Here is an 18409-nt window from a genome sequence, read left to right as displayed (position 1 = left end):
CACGTCTCAGATATCCTCCCACCCTAAATTCTCAGGATCCCATTTCTTATCAGGGTCTCAGCTTTGGTATAAGAGACCTACTTAAACCCAGAATCCCACCTTCTCTGGAGTTCTCCTGTGTTTTAAACTAAGCTTTTGTTTTGTGATAATTTTAGACTTACAGAAAAGTTATATAGTACAGAGATTTTGTATATACTCATTATGCAGTTTCCTCTAATGTTAACGTCTTAGATTACTGTGATACATTTGTCAAAACTAAGACGGCAACATTGGTACATTATTAATTAAACTCCATCCTCTATTAAAATTTCATTACTTTTTCCACTAATGTCATTTTTCCTGTTCCAGGCTCCAGTTCAGGATACCGCATTGCACTTAAATTGTTATGTCTCCTTAGTCTCCTCTGATTTGTGACTTTTCTCTGCCTTATTTTTCATAACTTGGACAGGTTTGAGGAATGCTGGTAGGGTATTTTGTAGAATGTCCCTCAGTTTGGGTGTGTCTGATATTTTTCTTATGAGTAGACTTGGGTTGAGAGTTTTTAGGAAGAATATTGCATAGGTGAATATTGCACGTCTGTCTCTTCACATCCCATCTGAGCGTACATGCTATCAATATGATTTATTATTGGTGATGCTAGCCTTGGTTGCTTGGTTAAGGAAGTGTTTGCCAGGTTTCTCCACTTTCCCTGCTCTGCTCTTCAGAAGAAAGTCACTAAGTCCAGCTCACCCTCAGAGGGGATTCTGCCATTTTTACAATGCAGTCTCGGGCTTGATCTTCAGTTCTTTCTGCTGTACAACTGCAGGAGGTGAGGGTCTCTTTAAATGGTGACAAGGAAGCGACTGACTCCCACTTTCCTTTAGATTGATGATTGGTTGACCGAATCCTGAGATTTTTCTCTCTTCAAATCATCAATGGCATTTAACAATAGCCACACAACTCCATGGAGAAGTTGCGATTGCTCCCATACCTCCCCCATAACCAGGGATACTGCGTGGACCAGTGCATTTTATCCCAGTTCACCAAGTTGAAATCGTGGTATTTACACTGGTACCACATGCCAGGAACTACCAACACTCCACCTACCACAAGTGGTGAGGTCCTCTTTGCCAGCTTGTGAGAAATCAAACTCAAAAATCTCATTCTTAGGGTCTGCTTCCTAGAACTATCTCTCACAGACTTCCCATACCAGGGATTCTGCCTAAGAAGCAGGGAACAGAGCCTCTCAACTTTGAAACTCTCCGCCGTCTCTCCTAATTCTTATCTTCTCCTAGTCTAGCAGTATATTTTCTTATCTAGGATGTATTTTCTCTCTTTCTCCAACTTTCCCCAAATATCTTTAAGGAATACCCCTCATGCCACCATGTTTCTGATGTCACTCTGATATAAACTGATCGCTGCTTCATTCACCTACTTTCTCATAAATCATTTCTTAAATCTTGTTTGTGAGCCATTGATACCAGTCTCATTATTTGGTTTGGGTTCCTTTGGAAGTCAAGCCTTGATAGCTGAATTTTTTATTTTCTCATTTATTCATTCAGTATACATTTATTTGTGTGCCTTCCATGAACCACGTATTTTGTTATTCACATCAACAGCCAGCTGAAGAGACTTAGGGTGAGGTCCTGCCCAAAAGAGCTTCTGTCCTCGTGGAATTTGGAGCCTGGTTGGTGGCACGTGGAAGTGTTCTGGTTCACCAACCTGGAAACTCCCCAAATATCTTTAAAACAACCAAATCCTCTATGTGCTTTTTAAAGCTCAGAGCAAAGACCATAGGCTCAATACCTACAGAGTGAAGCAGGCGATATTGTATTTTTTTGACAAAGACATTCATTCCGTGTTAACACTCAAAAATAGTCCCCACTTCCACAAAGAAACGTATGGTATTACTCAAAGTTCTGAGTTGCAATCAACAGAATGAACTGTAGCTTAAGTGGGAGAAATGTAGTAAAGCCTGTTAGGGAGCTCTCAGACTCTCTGGGAGGACCAGGTCTGGATGTTCTACCTCCAGAAAAAAGGCAGGAGGGAACATACTGTAACACTAGACTGCTCTAGCTAAAACACAGCCACCACCAATGCTTGCCTCTAAGTATTAATTATGATTTGGTACAGTCATTCTGGCACAGCAGTCACAGAGGGACCAGTCGCCTCCGCCACTGTGTCTGCCAACCTTTGCATCACCATTTCCCCTTCATAACTGCATTTTCATCTTGTTGCTTCCCTCGGCTTCGAAATCTCACTCAAAGGCTTCTGATTTGTCCACATCTCACTCAAAGGCTTCTGTTGGTCCACATACCAAAGGCTTCTGTTGGTCCACATATCAACATCATAGCTGTAAGAAAGCACAGAAAAAGTAATTTTCTCTGGTGGTAAGGCAGGGCTCAGAATTTCATGACACAGGTAAGATATTGGGCATCCATAAAATGGTGGTTGACTATGTATATTTGCTCCTAGTAATTTTTGTTTTTTGACTTCTGATAAAGATGTGGGTACAAAAGATATTTTCCTTTCCTCTTCGTTTAGCTATAAGAAAAGCAACAGTGCAATTGTAAGGTTAAATGGCTACTGAGTTCAGTGTAGGGGTGACAACAGGGAGTGGTGGGGACTTTAGTAAACAGGGGAGCTAATTATACCCATGAAAGAATGTGGGCCTAATAATTTCACATCTTCAGATTTTTCAAAATAAGTCAGAAGGGTTACAATATAGGAGAGGATGCAAACAGTTCCTTTTATAATTGACACAAAATGTTCAGTTGGACAATTACTTTTTTTTTAAAGAGGAAAGTAAATTCACTATAACGGACATATCATAATCTGAACCTATAGAAGTCAATGGAAAATCTTATCATCCGGTTAACAGATGCCAGAAAATAACTGACTTAGAAGAACCACCTAAGGAAGAAAGAAAGGATACACAACCAACTGGGTGTGTTCTATGATAGAAAATGTACCTCCCTACCTTCACCTAGTCTTTTATTAAGACTTAGAAAAAGAGGAAGAAAAAAAATCGACAAATAAATGAATTCTCCACTGGATGTCATTTTAGCAAGCTTCATGTGACATTAAAATTAAGGTCAAATGTAATAGTTAGCTAGGTCATGCAATGTGGATGAGGTCTATTGATACCCTTCAGAAGGAAATTCAGTAAAGCGTGTTACTGAAGACATAGTCTCCAGTCTTGAACTTGCATCCCACTTCACATGACTTGGTTTCCTCATCTATAAAATGGCAAGGTAACTGCACCACATGCGGTTGTTAGGAGGATGAAATTATTTTATGCCTGTGAAACTGCAACACAATATCCAAAATAGTAGTTTTAGCCATTTTAATTTATTTTAGTAATAATAATAATGATGATGGTAATAATAATAAATTTTAAAACTGCAGGCTACATCTTCTTTTGTGTCTTCCCTTTTCTTTTTTGGTATACCTTTTCTTTTTGATTAGTACAATTTGTTTTTTCTCTAATCCTGGCTTTTCTTCTCTGTGCACTCTTTTTCCACTGTAGAAAAATCGATGGGACCAATGAGGAAGAAAACAATATTGAGCTGAATGAAGAAGGAAGGCCAGTGCAGACACCCAGGCAGAGCCCCCCACTCTGTGACTGCCACTGCTGTGGAGTCCCCAAGCGTTACATCATTGCCATCATGAGCGGGCTGGGGTTCTGCATTTCCTTTGGGATCCGGTGCAATCTTGGAGTTGCCATCGTGGAAATGGTCAACAACAGCACTATCTACGTTGATGGAAAACCAGAAGTTCAGGTCAGAGTTGGTCTGTGGTGGGAGCTCTTTTGGCCACAACTGTGCAAATACTTTGCTATGTGAGAGAAAGCACTGCACCTCAGTCATATAACATGACAAAAATGTAGAGTGGCTACAAGTGGAGGTGATGGGGATGGATGCTGAATAACACAGGCTGGGTCCTTGTCCTTACAGAGATATACAAGCAAGCGATGACAATTCTTGTAGGTGCTTCATTGGGGGAATTCAGAATGCTTGGGGGTCACATTGGAGAAAGCATAGCCCAGAATGCGATATTGTGAAAGAATTCCCCAAACAATGGCTGAACCTGAAGGATGAGGAGGAATTTGATAGGCAAAGAAGGTTTTGGTGCAGAGTTAAGAAGAGTGAAGAAAAAGGAATATCATGTATGGAAGACTTTAAGAGAGAGAGTTGAGAGAGCAAGAGAGCACGCATGTTTTAGGAACAGAGACAGGAGTTCTTTATCTTTTCTGTGCCACGGACCCCTTTGACAACCTGGTGGAAACTTATGAACGCTTTGTTAACATAGTTTTTAATTCTTAACATAAACTCCATGGGATTATAAAGAAAACCAATTATATTAAAATTGAGATACCAAAATATTTAACAGTAAAATCTGTGATATAGAAACATATGAGCTACTTTATGAATACATCAGATGACAAAATCTAGCTATGGGTCTAAAAATTACTGTAATTTTGACTTTTGAACTATAAACAATAGTTTGAGGTAGTGGCAACAACTGTCATGTGATCTGAATATATTTATAATTTCTCCTACTAATAGAGCCATAGATACTGATAATACAGCTGTGGCTTGTTGCCTACATTCACAATTACAGAAATGCGAAATTTCAGTGAACCGTTAGTAGAAATAAAGATACCGATTTTTTTTCCCAACCCAGTTCACAGAGGCAGAGGATTCCATCCACAGACTCCAGGTCGAGAATCCCAGTAAGAGAGTAGACCGTGGGAGTGAGCACCATGTGATAGAGAAAACCAAAAGAAGGATGAGGTCATGGGAAGCCTGGTAGGCCACGTAGGGAGTTGAGGATGGGCTTTAAGGACAGAGGTGATATGACCAGAATGATCAGATCCAGAATGAATGCTGTCCAGCTAGTGATCTCCCAATGGATTGGGATTGAAGTGAGTGGAAGCAAGAGGTCCAGTTCAAAGGCTGTTCAAGTTATAAGTGAATATACTTTGGTGTGACTTAAATAGTATTGTTTTTATGAATCACTGGAAAAATAAAATCTGGTTCATTAATTAAATGGTAGGCCTAGAGCACTATTGGGGTTATAGGGGAAAAAATGGAAATATATGCCCAGAAGGTACCCAATAAATACATGTTTCATTCTGTTGAACACACACACCAGAATGAAGTCCATCCACTTGCAGAGAAGAACTTGGTTGTTCTCTGGTCCCTGCCCACAGTTGGGGAAACTACTCTCTTTTTGATGCCACAGCTGAATCTGTTCTAAAGGATATCCTGGTTGTTTATTTTTTTGGAGGGGGGCAGGCAACTGAGGGGGGTATGTCATGCATTTTTTAAAATAAAGAATGATGTATACTAGCAAGGTTTCAGATGTGTATCACATGTATTCTTCCAGCCTTTTGTGAGCAAGGCCAGCTAATTAAAAGTTGTCTGCTGAGGCCCAGAGCAAAATGAAATGCTGGTTTGCACTTGTTTGTTGCCTGAAAAGATCAGCCTAGGTCAACAGAGTCTGCTTGAGGCATATGGAGAAGATATTTTGATAAATCCAAGGACCAATGCTAGTGTGTGCTCTCTTAGTTTTTATGGTTTTGCCCTCTGGAGTCTTAGAGGAACTTACCGTCATTTTCGCTGGCCTCAAAAGTAGGAGTTGAGTAGCATTTCAGAAGCTCTAACACAACTCTAATTTATAGCAGGCCATGTCTCTCTTACCCAGATAGCACAAAGCTTAGGTATCAACTGACATGTTCAAGCTGATGACAAAGATTTCACTAATTGTATTAAGAAGGGCTCTGAATAGCTGGTAATTTTGTTTGAGTTTTCATTTTATGGGGAGGAAACTAGACATTTTGCACTGAGAAATTTTTAAGTCCTCATTTTCTAAATAGTGGGAAACGTAAGCAGTATGAATAGTTAGGTCTTGCAAATATGTGGCATGTATTCTACTAGTGGTATAAAGAGTGGTTTTAGCTGATGTGTGAATAATCATTTGTAATTTAATAATTCTGTTTTAAAACATGTGAATCGCTTTGAACAGTTCCTGGCACATGGTAAGCAATAAAAGACTGAAGTTTAAAGAACTTTGCGATGATTTCTTAGTGCTCTCTGGAAACGTCCAGATTCCTTCCCATGTGTCATGAGCCCCCTGTAGGTTGAAGAGGGTGGGCTTTGGAACTGGCCAGACCTGCTTTCAAACTTGACTCTTGTTTATTAGCTCTGAGACCTTGAGCAAGTTGCCCTCGTGTCCCGGTAAGGGTTTGCTGGTGGCAAAAGAATAGAAATTTAGTGAAACAGTTCAAATTAAAAAAGGAATTATGGTAGGGCTGTAGGGGAGCTCATGAAAGTGAAGATCTGTGTAAGTTTGTGCAGTCTGTGCTCTGGACGGGGTGGGGCAGCCTGAGGTGGGCCTGAAACGCAGGCTGTTCTCCACCGTCATGAGGAAAAGGAACCTTTATGTGATTGTTTCCAAGGCACGAACAGAGGCCAGGAAGGGCAGAGCAGAGCCGGCCTCATGGGAACTAGGAAATCCTCAGCTCAGGTCTCCCCAGCTTGCTTACTCCTCATGGTCTGTAATCTGCTTCATTCTCCTGGACTCTCCACAGAGTGTTTTCTTTCCTTTTCCATGGCTTCTCATTGCCCTCTAACGCTGAAGTTCCTTGAGCCTTTGCCTTGCCAGGGAGCTGACTTCCTGGGCCCTGAGTTGTTTGGGCCCTGAGTTCCTGGGCCTGAGTTCAGTTGAAGGGGACTTGCTTCAGTTCAAGTGTTCAGTATTGTTTACCTAGAATCTCTGGGTTCATATTTGGAGAGAAAGAGAGGGAGAGGGAAAAGGAGAGGGAGAGGGAGAGAGAGAACAAGAGACAGGCTGATTGGTTCTCTCTATTCTGTTGTCCAGTCAGCAGGGTGAGGCCCATGGTGCTGAGGGAACGGGGAGAATCCTCTTAGAAAGAAATGTGAGCAGGGAGGCAGGAATCCAGCATTTCTAGCAATTCTTTGCTAACCCTCGTTGTCCTTATTGTGAATTGGGAATAATAGGCCTGCTTTGCAGATCAAATGAGATCATTTGGTACTACCATATTAAGTCTTTATATTGTTTCCTAAGGGCTGCCATAACAAATGACCACAAACATCGTGGCTTAAAATAAGAAAATTTATTCTCTTACAGTTGTGGAGACCAGAAGTCTAAAATCAAGGTGTCAACAGGGCCACACTCCTGTCAAAGGCCCTCGGGAAGAATCCTTCCTGCCACTTCCAGCTTCTGGTGGCTCCTGGTGACTTGTGGCAGCATCACTCTGACCTCTGCCTCATCTTCACATGGCCTTCCCTTCTCTGGCTCAAATCTCTCTCTGCCTTTCTCCTATAAGGACACTTGTCATAAGATTTAGGGCCCAGCTGGATAACTCAGGATAATTTATTTCAAGATCCTTGACTTTATCACATCAGCAAATCCTTTCCCCAAATCAGGCAGCATTCCTAGGTTCCAGGGATTTGGGGTGTATATTTTTGGAGGCCACTTTTCAGCTTAGTAGCACCTGACACAGTGCTCGACTTACAGGAATGATTTGTACATGGGGCCATTCTGATTCTAACGGGGCTCAAGTTGTGATGCAAGCCAGTTCTCAGCAGGCCCAAGGGCTCTGCTTCACATCTGATATCCTTTAGAGAATGGACAGAAGCACCAACCCCTCAGAGAGAAAGACATGAGCAAAGGACAGTGTGATTGACAAGCAGCCACCTGTGAGGCGGATCCCTCCACCTTGGATCCTTGGTTCTTTGGGTCATTCTGTGACTCAAGGCAAAGAAGTCTAGTCTCCACTTCTTTGTAAGAAAGTCAGCTCTTTACATGCAGTGGAAAGAATGTAGTGTTTTGGGTCAGGCAGGTAAGGGGTCTCGGTCTCGGCTCTCCTTATAACTAGTTGTTGTAACCAGTAGCATGTAACTAGTATGACCTCGGGCAAGTAAGTTAATCTCTCCAAGCCTCCGTTTCCTCATCTACAACAAAAGACCTAATAATAATTACCTCTAGGTATTAGAAGGAAGAAATATATGGAAAGTGCCTTAACAAAATCATGTCCCTTTCCTGCTCAAAGCTTCCAACAGTTCTCTTTGAGTAAAAGCCAACGTCCTTATAATGACTTAAAGAATCATTTGAACCTCTTTTACTTTAACTCTTACTCTCCTCTCTCTCACTCAATACCTTCCAGCTATGCTGACATCATGCTACTCCTCTAATACACAAGATACATTCCTACCTCAGGGCCTTTGCACTTGCTATATCTCTGTCTGAAAAGCTCTCCTCTCAGATAATGAATGCATGACTTGTTTCCTTCCTTCCTTTAAAGGCTTTCCTTAAATATCATCTCCTCAGTGAAGACTTCCTTGGCTACTCTATCTAAAATCGCACCCTACCTCCCTCCTACTCAACACTTTCTGTCCCCTTCCCTGCTTTATTTTTTGTTCTTATCACTGATTACCATCCAACACAGTATGCACTTGGTTACCATCTGCCATCCCTACTGACATCTTCATGAAGACAGCAATTTACTCTTGTTGTTCACTGCTGTACCCCCAGTGCCTAGAACAATGTGTGGCACCTAATAGCATGACATAAAAATTTGGTGCGCTGATTTGAATTAATGATGGTTAGTTTTATTTTACTCTTGAGCTTCAACTTCCTAATCCACAAAACGGAAAATATAGGACAGCGTACAGGTCAATGTTACCTGATCTGTGATCTCTTAAGGCAAAAGCAATTCGTATTTGAGTTTGTATTTACACTGTCTGGCACCTGACCCAGCACACAGGAGGCACTAGGCAAATATTGAATAAATGAGCAAATAAATACGACAGGAAAATGTGATGAAAGTTTGTAAGACAGAGTATGTTGAAAATTAAGAATCCTTACTCTGTAATAGGAATACTTTGCATTTTGATATCAATGCTTTACAAAGCCGTTCATTTATTCATTTGGCAAATAGTTACTTGCATTTTCTATGTTCCAGGTATTTATTTTAGGTACTGAGGCTATAAAGTCAAAAGGACACAGCTGCTACCTCAGAGTTGCTTGCCACCCAGTGTGGGAAACAGGCATTTTGGAATGGCTAGTATGAGAACAACGCAGTGTGGAGGTCCTGGCTGTAAGAGCAGAGGTCTGAGGGACAAGCGCAGGAAAGAGTGACCACATCAGTTCCAAGGGGGTTTGGGGAATTTCCTCAGAGGAAGGGACATTTGCAGGGAGTCTGAGAAGAATGAGTCACCTTGCCTGGGGAGGAAAGGGAATCCAGCCCTGAGAATCACATTTTCAATGACTTGTTGGGGAAGGCTCTTTTACTGCCATTGTCCTCATCATAACAACAAGGGCTGCTAATGTTTACTGAGTCCCACTATGTTCCAGGCTCTATCCTAATGTGTCAATGCAAAATCTGGAAGCAGAGGACTAACCTATTAGAAATATTCACAGTCGTTTATCCCTATACAGCCTGTGGGTAGGTAGAATAAGTTTTAGTATCCTTGTTAAGAAATGAGAGTCTTAAGACTCTCATTTCCTCTGTGCTCTCGCTAAACTGGTATCTGAATAACCTCGTAAATAGCCTAGTAAACTTAGAACTTATTTTTCGTTTTCTTCACAAGTTGTTTTATTTTCTTTTTGGCACTTGTCATTATTTGGGGGATGTGTGTGTGTGTGTGTGTGTGTATGTTTAAATTTGTGCATAATCTCTCCTTTCTTTCACTAGGTGAGCTCCCTAAGAATAGGTAGGTACTTTGTTGTGTTTGTTACAATATCCCAAACACACAAGAGGTCCTCCATAACTATTTTTGAATAAAGGAAGGTAAGAAGGACTTGATAGGCTATTAGGTAGGACCATCAGTGAAAAATGGCAGTCAAATGTTTTTTTTCACAAACACAACTGTATTTGCTTTCTCGTTTTCAGACAGCACAGTTTAACTGGGATCCAGAGACAGTGGGCCTTATTCATGGATCTTTTTTCTGGGGTTATATTGTGACACAGATTCCAGGTGGTTTCATTTCAAACAAGTTTGCTGCAAACAGGTAAGATAAACTGATATGACATGATACTGCACAGATCATAATATGGTTTTGTACTTTTACCAAGTTTGCACAGCTGGCTCTCAATTTGGGGGTGCAGAAGAAAAGATAGGAGCCATTCCAATAGGTGTGAGTCACAGATATCGATCCCATAGGATCCTGTTCTTCAGAGTCTCTTTTTATTTACCTTTTTGTTTAATCTAATTTATCTTGCGATTCTTTAAGTGATTATGTAATAATGATAATAACAATAATAATAATAATAATAAAGCAGCAATTGACTCTGAGTCGGGAGAAACAGCTTCTGAACCCTAAAGAACTCACTTGGTGACCTCTACTGAGTCACTTTCCTTCCTTCCCTAGGCCTCAGTTTCCTCATCTGTGAAATGAAGCATGGGTCAGATTGTGTTTGAGCTTCCTTTGACCAGTGACATTCTGTGATCCTTTGTACTACATTAATATCGTCCACTACCATATAGATTTTATCATGTGAGTAGTAGGGACTTGCCTCTAGATTGCAAGATGTAGTCAATGCCCTTGATATTCTCTAGGAGGTGTTTGAACAATTAAAAGTGGCCAAGACAGAACGAGCTGCCTCAAAAAGTGACTGAGTTCTCTGTCACTAGAGGTACTCAAGCAGAAGCCCACGACCACTTGGAGGAGACATATAGGGTATATGTACCAAAAAAGGAGAGTGCTAAATATCTCCAGGTCCTTTCCGATTGTGGGTCCTGTGTGACTTTACAGATACGGATTTTGTGAAGTATGCATTTTATAAAGCGATGTTTTTCAAATTCTAAAATACAACTCATTTGATGGTAATGAAATCAATATAATGATTTACCAATGAGCATTCTGTAAAAAAAGAGAGAAGCAGAAGACAATCAAATAGAATAAAATAGAATAGAGAATGTCTTAGTTCATTGTACATTTAAGTATTGGTTTTTGAAATTTGTTTTGATTACATTTGTGTGTGTGAATATCTATTGGGTTTCAATATAAAATATGTTTTGTTTCCTGGGTCAAGGTCTAGAAAGTTTGAAAATCACTTCCATAAGATCTAAATAAGTATAAGCATGATGATATTTACTTATGTTCTTGTCTAATTTGTGTCATTTATTTATTGTCACTTACCTATTGTAGTCTTTTTAAAAAGTGATAAAATATTAGCTCCTATGGCCTCTGGGGTTATTGCTTACACTTTTGCCCTAAAAAGAAATCACACATAATATGATTTCCCAGTGTGTAAAATGGGTTGAATCATCATTAACACGTGTGAGAAAGAAAGAAAATGCTGCCTGCTCTCTTTTCCCGGGACACGCCTGTCCAGGCAGGAAGGAGAAGGCAAGTTGAGGGCAGAGAGTTGAGGGCTGAGACAGGTACACAGCCTGTCTTGTACGTGGCTGGTCCCAGGACACAGCATGCTTCTCAGGTAGTCAGTCATCCCTTCTGGTAAAGTGAGAGCAGCATTGTCAAGCAGAGACACCACCCACACATGCACAGGTGGGTGAGTCGGGTAGAACCAAGCAGGATGGCGGGTCTCCAGCAAGCTCACCTCAGGCCAGTCAATCTCTACCTTCAGGACTTCATCCAGGCAGGACATCCCTGTGCTGCCAAAAACCTGCCCATAATGGGCCCAGGGACTGGAGCTTGGGAATCAAAGCAGCCCAACAGTTCAGCTTGGGACACACCAGACTATAACACAACATCTATTTATCTTTCTATTAATTTCCATAGAGGTCTTCCATGAACTGCTAGGATGATTTCTGATATTTAAAGTGCCACATCCATGAGTGGGCCTGCCGAATAACACAGTGTTTTGGTCTCTCAGGGTCTTTGGAGCCGCCATCTTCTTAACATCGACCTTGAACATGTTCATTCCTTCTGCAGCCAGAGTGCATTACGGCTGTGTTATGTGTGTCAGAATTTTACAAGGTCTAGTGGAGGTAGGAGATTCTTTCCTTACCAGATTTTCCTTATTGCTGGAAACATGTTCTTTTAGAAAATTCAGCTTCTAAAGAAAGCCCCCTTTACTCAATTTTCTTATCTTCCCCTTTGTCTTGCTATCTCAACTCTCTGGTTATGACTACAATTATGAACACTTTAATTAAAAAATCTTGTGAGATTCCAAATTTAAATACAATAAAGGACCATTTCATAGAACACAGAATTTCAGATAAATCAGTAATGATCTTGGAGATAATCTAATCCAACTCTTTTCATTTAATAAATGATGAAACCAAAGCCCAAGATCTACAGTTCACATAGCAAGGTCTCTGTGCACTGAAACAATTTAAGTGGATTTATTAATAAATCTGTCAATTTTCAAGAGTATAGTCTTACACAGAGATTTAACTCCATGAAGGACGTAGCATGATATAGAGCCAGAGGGTAAATATTTTGGACTTTGCTGGCCATATGCAACTATTTAGCTCTGCCATTGCAGTACAAAAGCAGCCAGAGAAAATATGTAAACAAATGGGTGTGGCCATAATCTGACAAAACTTTTTGGATATTGAAATTTAAATTTCATATGATTTTTACATGCCATGAAATATTACTCTTTTTTCAATTTTTTTCTTGCCACTCTAAAAAATGAAAACCATTTTTTGCTCGAGGGCTGTACAAAAATTGATAGTGGGCCAAATCAGACCATAGTTTGCCAACCCCTGATGTCGAGAACTCTTTCCCAAATACAGTCATTCACCACTTACCTTTGTCACTTTTATCATGTCCATGTACAATTTATTCTACTGTTTACCTATAGTTTTTACCTAGATGAATTCACTTTTAAAAAGCCCCAACAACAACAATAACAACAACAAAAACAACAAAAGACAAAGGACCTCATCATAAGCAACAATATCTTTGCAATCATGGGTTTGATGTGCTAGGTACATTTTTTTCTAAAGCATATTAGAATATATACGTCACAATTATAATAAAAAATGGAGGTTGTTGTAGCACTTCAAATCCAACTGTAGAGGGGCATATACTACATTTTGGAAAATACTGACGTGGTAGAAAAACAAGATCTCAGCAGCCATGAAGACTAGAGTCTAGTTACTCAGTGGCTCTGAGCCTCAGGTTCTGAATCTTGAAATGAGAGGATGAACCAGCTGATTTCGAAGTCCCTTTCTGCAGTGATATTCTATAATAATGTGAAATAAAGACCTCCTTCGCCATTCCCTACCAGGCTCACATTTGAACTGACATTTAGATTTCAGCATTTGTGCTGTCAGTCAAAACAGCTGACACATGCACTTAGCATCTGAATTGGGCTTTGATATGGTAGCCTGTGTTAAAGAATTAGGATCCATGTTTTAAACACAAACAGAAACTGGAGACAAATGAAATCATCTATTTTCAACTATTTTGTCAGGGTGTGACCTACCCAGCCTGCCATGGGATGTGGAGTAAGTGGGCACCACCTTTGGAGAGAAGCCGACTGGCCACGACCTCTTTTTGTGGTAAGTGTGTTAGAATCGTAACAAGCTTTATTTAGGAATGTGTTGGGCTTCAAGTAAAGACTATAGCATCTATTGTTTTTACATAACAGAAGTCCAAAGGTGAGTGGTTGCTGGTGTTGGTTCTGCTGCTCAATGATCCATCCAGGGCCTACATGTGCTTTGACTTTCTACTCCACTGTCTAGAATGATAGTTTTTCACTCTCATGCTTGTTCCTCATGCTCACAAGATGGCTGTCACAGTTCCAGGCATCAAGTCCACGTTCAAGGCAGGAAGAAATGGGAATGGGTGTCCTAGCCAAAAACTTGCCCAAGGTCACACAGCTACTAAATCACGAAGCTGGCACTAGACCACCTGATTCTTGATTCAGCGCGTTCCTTCCTCACTACACACTACTAGTACGCACGTATTATCATAGAGACCTTTTAATTAATTTCCACCATTATGTTCTAGCTAAAAATGAAGTGGAGACCATCCGCCTTCCCTGAAAGTAAATTAGTGGTCCTTAAGGACTGATGTGATTTTAATTCCTGAGTCTCCAAGCCTCACCTTGCTAAGATTGCCTCACGCAAAGCCATGCCTTTGGTGCTGACCCCTGTGTATTTTTGGGAGTAATCAGTGTTCTGAAGCGTCTACCTAGGTATCAATCAACAATTGAACAAGGACAGCACATGCTGCCACCATCAACACAGGTGCATAATATATTTTCAAAATAATTTTTTATGGGGGAAAGGACCTAGGAAGACAAAAGTACATGAGGTCACAAAAGTCACAATCTGTCTAGTGTTTCAATCTAGCGTGCCTTTCCTATGAGAAGCTAACCTGTACTTCCTAGGTAAAGGAAGAAATAAAGCTTCCTCTTTATTTCTGCGAATATTTTTATTTCTCTCTCAGTCTCTCTACCTCCTTTAATAATAGTAGTAATAGTAAAAATAGTAATAATAATAATGATAACCATGGGAATTTGGCACATAACATTCATCAATGTGCCTATTTGGTGCCTAGTTTGGAACTGCATGCACAGCTGAGATGTCTTTACATCTTTAGCCTCTGGTTCTCAGAAACCATTTCTGTTCTCTTGTTTGCATTTCAAGATCATCTCCGCCCCCACTACTGACCTTATACCAACTCTAGAAGAATATAAGATTCTTCCTCAGCTGACCTGTGAATTGTCAGATCCTTGGATAGTTTATGTATAAGTCCTTTCATTTTGATTTGCTAGCAAAACAAGAATGACTAGCAGCCACTCCCCTTAGTGTCTTAGTGTCTTTATAGCCCTAAAAGGGCTGATTTAAGAAATGGTTTGACTCTCAAGGAAAGCTACCTGATCAAAGTCACAGGCTTTTTACTACATTTACCGGCTAAGGTGTGGCCTTGGTTTCAAAGAACAGCCAAGGGAATATGTCAGTAGAAGGAAACCCAGGCTTGGGGCTAATCGGTTCTTAAAAAATAATGGAGTTGGAAAGGACTTTAGAAAACATCTAATTATAGTCATTGTTTTATAGAGGAAATGGAGGCTGAGGGAGGAAAAAAGATATAAATTCTCACAGCCAGTGAGGACAGAACTGGGGACTCTCTCACCCCCAATGCAGGCATTTTCCACGCTCCATGCCATTCAACAAGCATGAGAGGGCCTCCCCTGTCATCTGTGGTGAGCACACAGAGGGATCAAGGTCCTGTCGGCTCCCCAGGGCAATGTGGGTGAAGTGCCCTATTGGCATCTGCTAAGGGGATGTGGGTGGGTGTGACAGGAGATTACAATCAACCACATCGAGGGTGAGGAAGAGTTTATCTAATCGACAGGGAAGAAAGACATTTTCAAGTTGTAAAATTTCCTCTGTGAAAGAATACTTCTTACTATGAGGAATTATTAGGTGGTTTTGAGTGGAGGGGCCAGGCCTAAATTATTAAAAGTTAAGGGTAAAAGCTTTGGATTCCTACAGGTCTGGGTTCCTGTCACTCACACCTGTGTGACCTCAGGCAATTTACTTCCCCACCCCTTCCCCTCAGCCTTGGTTTCCTCCTTGTAAAATGGGGATGATATTGGTATTCACGTCATCAGATTGAAACGAGGGTTGAATAAAATCGTGGGTCTGGAGCACTTAGCACAGTGCTGGGCACATAGAAAGCACCCGATACATTTCAGTTGTTGTTGGTTATCCCCTGACCCTCCTTGTCCTGCACATTCCTTGGCATCTCCTAAACGGGAGCTGCCACCCTCCCACTAGCAGGGTTTTTGGCCCCGGGGAAGAAGACCACCTTCTCCACACCCACAGTGGAGTCGGGTGCCGCTCTTTCTAAATGATATGCCCTGGAATTCTTGCCTTATTGGTTTCAGAAAGTCTGAGGTAAGAACGAAAAAAAAAAAGAAAGTGTGCTATCATTCTGCACACCACAGTAGCAGTTATAGCTTTTGTGCAGCACTAATGATAGCTTACAAAACATCTTCGCAGACATGATTTATTTGATCATCAAAACAACTCTGTGAGCTAGAGACTTCATCCCCATCTTCTATCCGAGGAAACTGGTTGGGAGAGATTGCCAGACTTCCTCAGGTGTCATGATGTTCAGATTTTGGATTCTAGATTGGAAAGATGGTGTTTAATCTCCTTCTCTGAAAATCTTCAAACTCCCATTTCCTGAAGGTCTTCCTTAACATTAGATTCTGGGATACAGAATTTCCTTTTGCTGCTCACTTTTTCTGAAGCAAGAATTTTTTCATTCACAGACAAAAGGGAATTTCAGATACTTGGTTTTTTAAATTTATTTTTATTTTTATTTGTATTCAGTTAGTATTTATTGGGAGTTCACAGGACACGTGGGCTTGTGTTTCTCCAGCAGGAGATAGTGGAGGCCAGGTCACTGCCTCTACCTTCATTATCTTGTTTAGACAAGATAAATATCCACACATAGGTATGTATTTCCAAGTTTAAGTATTTACAAAGTAAGAAATAAACTTAAAAATGTACCCATTCAGGAAGTGGATGGAGACAGCAGGCATCCTCGTCATCTTGACATTAAACTTGCAATGTCATTTTAACCATTTTCTGATTTTTTTTTTTTAAATCAAGCCTGATCCTTTATTAGTTTGAAGTCCCTCATTTAAAGATCCAGGTGATCATCCTATGAACTGTGGCTCTGAAAAGTAGGTCCATATATTTCTTCGCTTGCTGTCTTCAGCACACAATATTGTGCCTCGTTGAGTTGTTCAAAGTTCTCACAGATTTTTCTACTTTTTGTTGTCTTCTGTCATTAAATTCAAATTGCTGTGCCTGAGAAATCCTTGTCTAATCCCTCCATGGTACCTGGATGAAGTTGAAGGGCATCCTGGTGACCTTTCTGCCCTGGAAGCCCTGTTAGAAGGCACATTGTGAGTTTGCCTGTCCCTCTGCATGGAGGTATTCTGTCTCCTGCTTAGTTTGATTCATGTTCCACTCCACCATGTGAACTGTAAATGAGTTGAAAGGGCTGGCATGATGATTGGTAAGTTTCCCTCAATCTTTTCTTGTTGTAGGTTCCTATGCCGGTGCAGTGCTTGCCATGCCCCTGGCGGGGGTGTTGGTACAGTACATCGGATGGGCCTCCGTCTTTTATATTTATGGTGAGTGACTTGAATTATTCATGAGTACCCATGGGTGACTCATAGCGATGGCATTTTGCTGTATAATGCGGTAGGCTAAGAGTTTACCATATGAAAACAGGGATTGCTAACACAAGTTTGTCATATAAATGGAGTACTTGTCTGCCTCTGATTCATTTAACATTTATATTGAAGTTGAGTTTCTCAATAAGCAGAACATTATCTTTCTTTAATACCAGTTAATAACAACAAAATGCCTTCCTCTACTAGCTGAACATAGTACTGTTTAGGAAATTGGAAAATTTGCAGGTATAAGAAAATGAAACCGTATCATCAAGCCTTTTGTTTTTTAACTGCAGGTATGTTTGGCATTATTTGGTACATGTTTTGGCTGTTGCAGGCCTATGAGTGCCCAGCAGCTCACCCAACAATATCCCATGAGGAGAGGACCTATATAGAGACAAGTATAGGAGAAGGTGCCAACTTGGTTAGTCTAAGTGTAAGTATCGAAGGAATGATGAAGACTTGCCTCTTTTCTATGAGCATTTCTCTTAGGGATTGTGTTGTCCTCTTAAGAAAAATAACATGTCAATATATTCACTAAAAATCTCATGGTATTTTTACTCTCTAGAAATTTAATACACCATGGAAAAGATTTTTCACATCATTGCCAGTTTATGCAATCATTGTGGCAAATTTTTGCCGAAGCTGGACCTTCTATTTGCTGTTAATAAGTCAGCCTGCTTATTTTGAAGAGGTCTTTGGATTTGCAATAAGTAAGGTAAACACATAGGTGTTTCGAATGTTCTCGAATTTTAAATCTCTTGCTTCTACTGAGAAAAATCTTTGCATGATGAAGTAATTAAATTGCTGGTCATAATTCATAACAGTGCTATGACACCTAATACCCTGGAGGTCAGACAAGCCATACATTCTGTGCATAGTATACATAGTTATTTAATTTCTTCTTAGTAAGGATCAGAGCTACGTTAAGCTGCTTTTCAAGATTTATGTTCCACCCAATTTCAAAGTGTTTTTGAAGCTAACTGAAGGATGGCATATTAGACAAGGATAAAAAGATTGAACAGTGAGAGGCTTTCCCCCCCTATAAATTACTCAGGGAATAGTAGTAAGAACCTTAAAGCTTATTTTGCAGCTCATCTCTCTCTCCATAATAGTGGTTATAACAATAATGACCATTGCCATATATAAGAGCCTTTTTCAATGTCCCCAGCCATTGTCATTAGGTTGACTGTGTTTCAGGGAAAACAGGTGTGGATGATGAAATATAAACCATCATCATAACAGAATTAAGCCTCCTTCTTACAATGGAAAGAACAGAAG

General features: G+C 40.5%; 1 protein-coding gene across 1 annotated transcript in view; it reads left to right on the top strand.

Annotated features, from left to right (window-relative positions):
* SLC17A8 (solute carrier family 17 member 8) overlaps positions 1-18409 on the top strand; it is a 40918-nt gene that overhangs the window by 8743 nt on the left and 13766 nt on the right. The window contains exons 2-8 of the mRNA XM_019732069.3: positions 3509-3761; positions 9902-10020; positions 11849-11963; positions 13400-13487; positions 17000-17086; positions 17425-17564; positions 17697-17846. Coding sequence (XP_019587628.1) covers positions 3509-3761; positions 9902-10020; positions 11849-11963; positions 13400-13487; positions 17000-17086; positions 17425-17564; positions 17697-17846 — 952 coding nt within the window. The remainder of the gene's footprint in view (positions 1-3508; positions 3762-9901; positions 10021-11848; positions 11964-13399; positions 13488-16999; positions 17087-17424; positions 17565-17696; positions 17847-18409) is intronic.

The sequence above is a fragment of the Rhinolophus sinicus genome, chromosome 1, assembly GCF_057876585.1.
Source record: "Rhinolophus sinicus isolate RSI-liver-muscle chromosome 1, RSI-T2T, whole genome shotgun sequence".
NCBI classification, from domain to species: Eukaryota; Metazoa; Chordata; class Mammalia; order Chiroptera; family Rhinolophidae; genus Rhinolophus; species Rhinolophus sinicus.
Note: the sequence above shows the minus strand (reverse complement) of the source record. Positions and strands in the feature narration are given on the sequence as shown.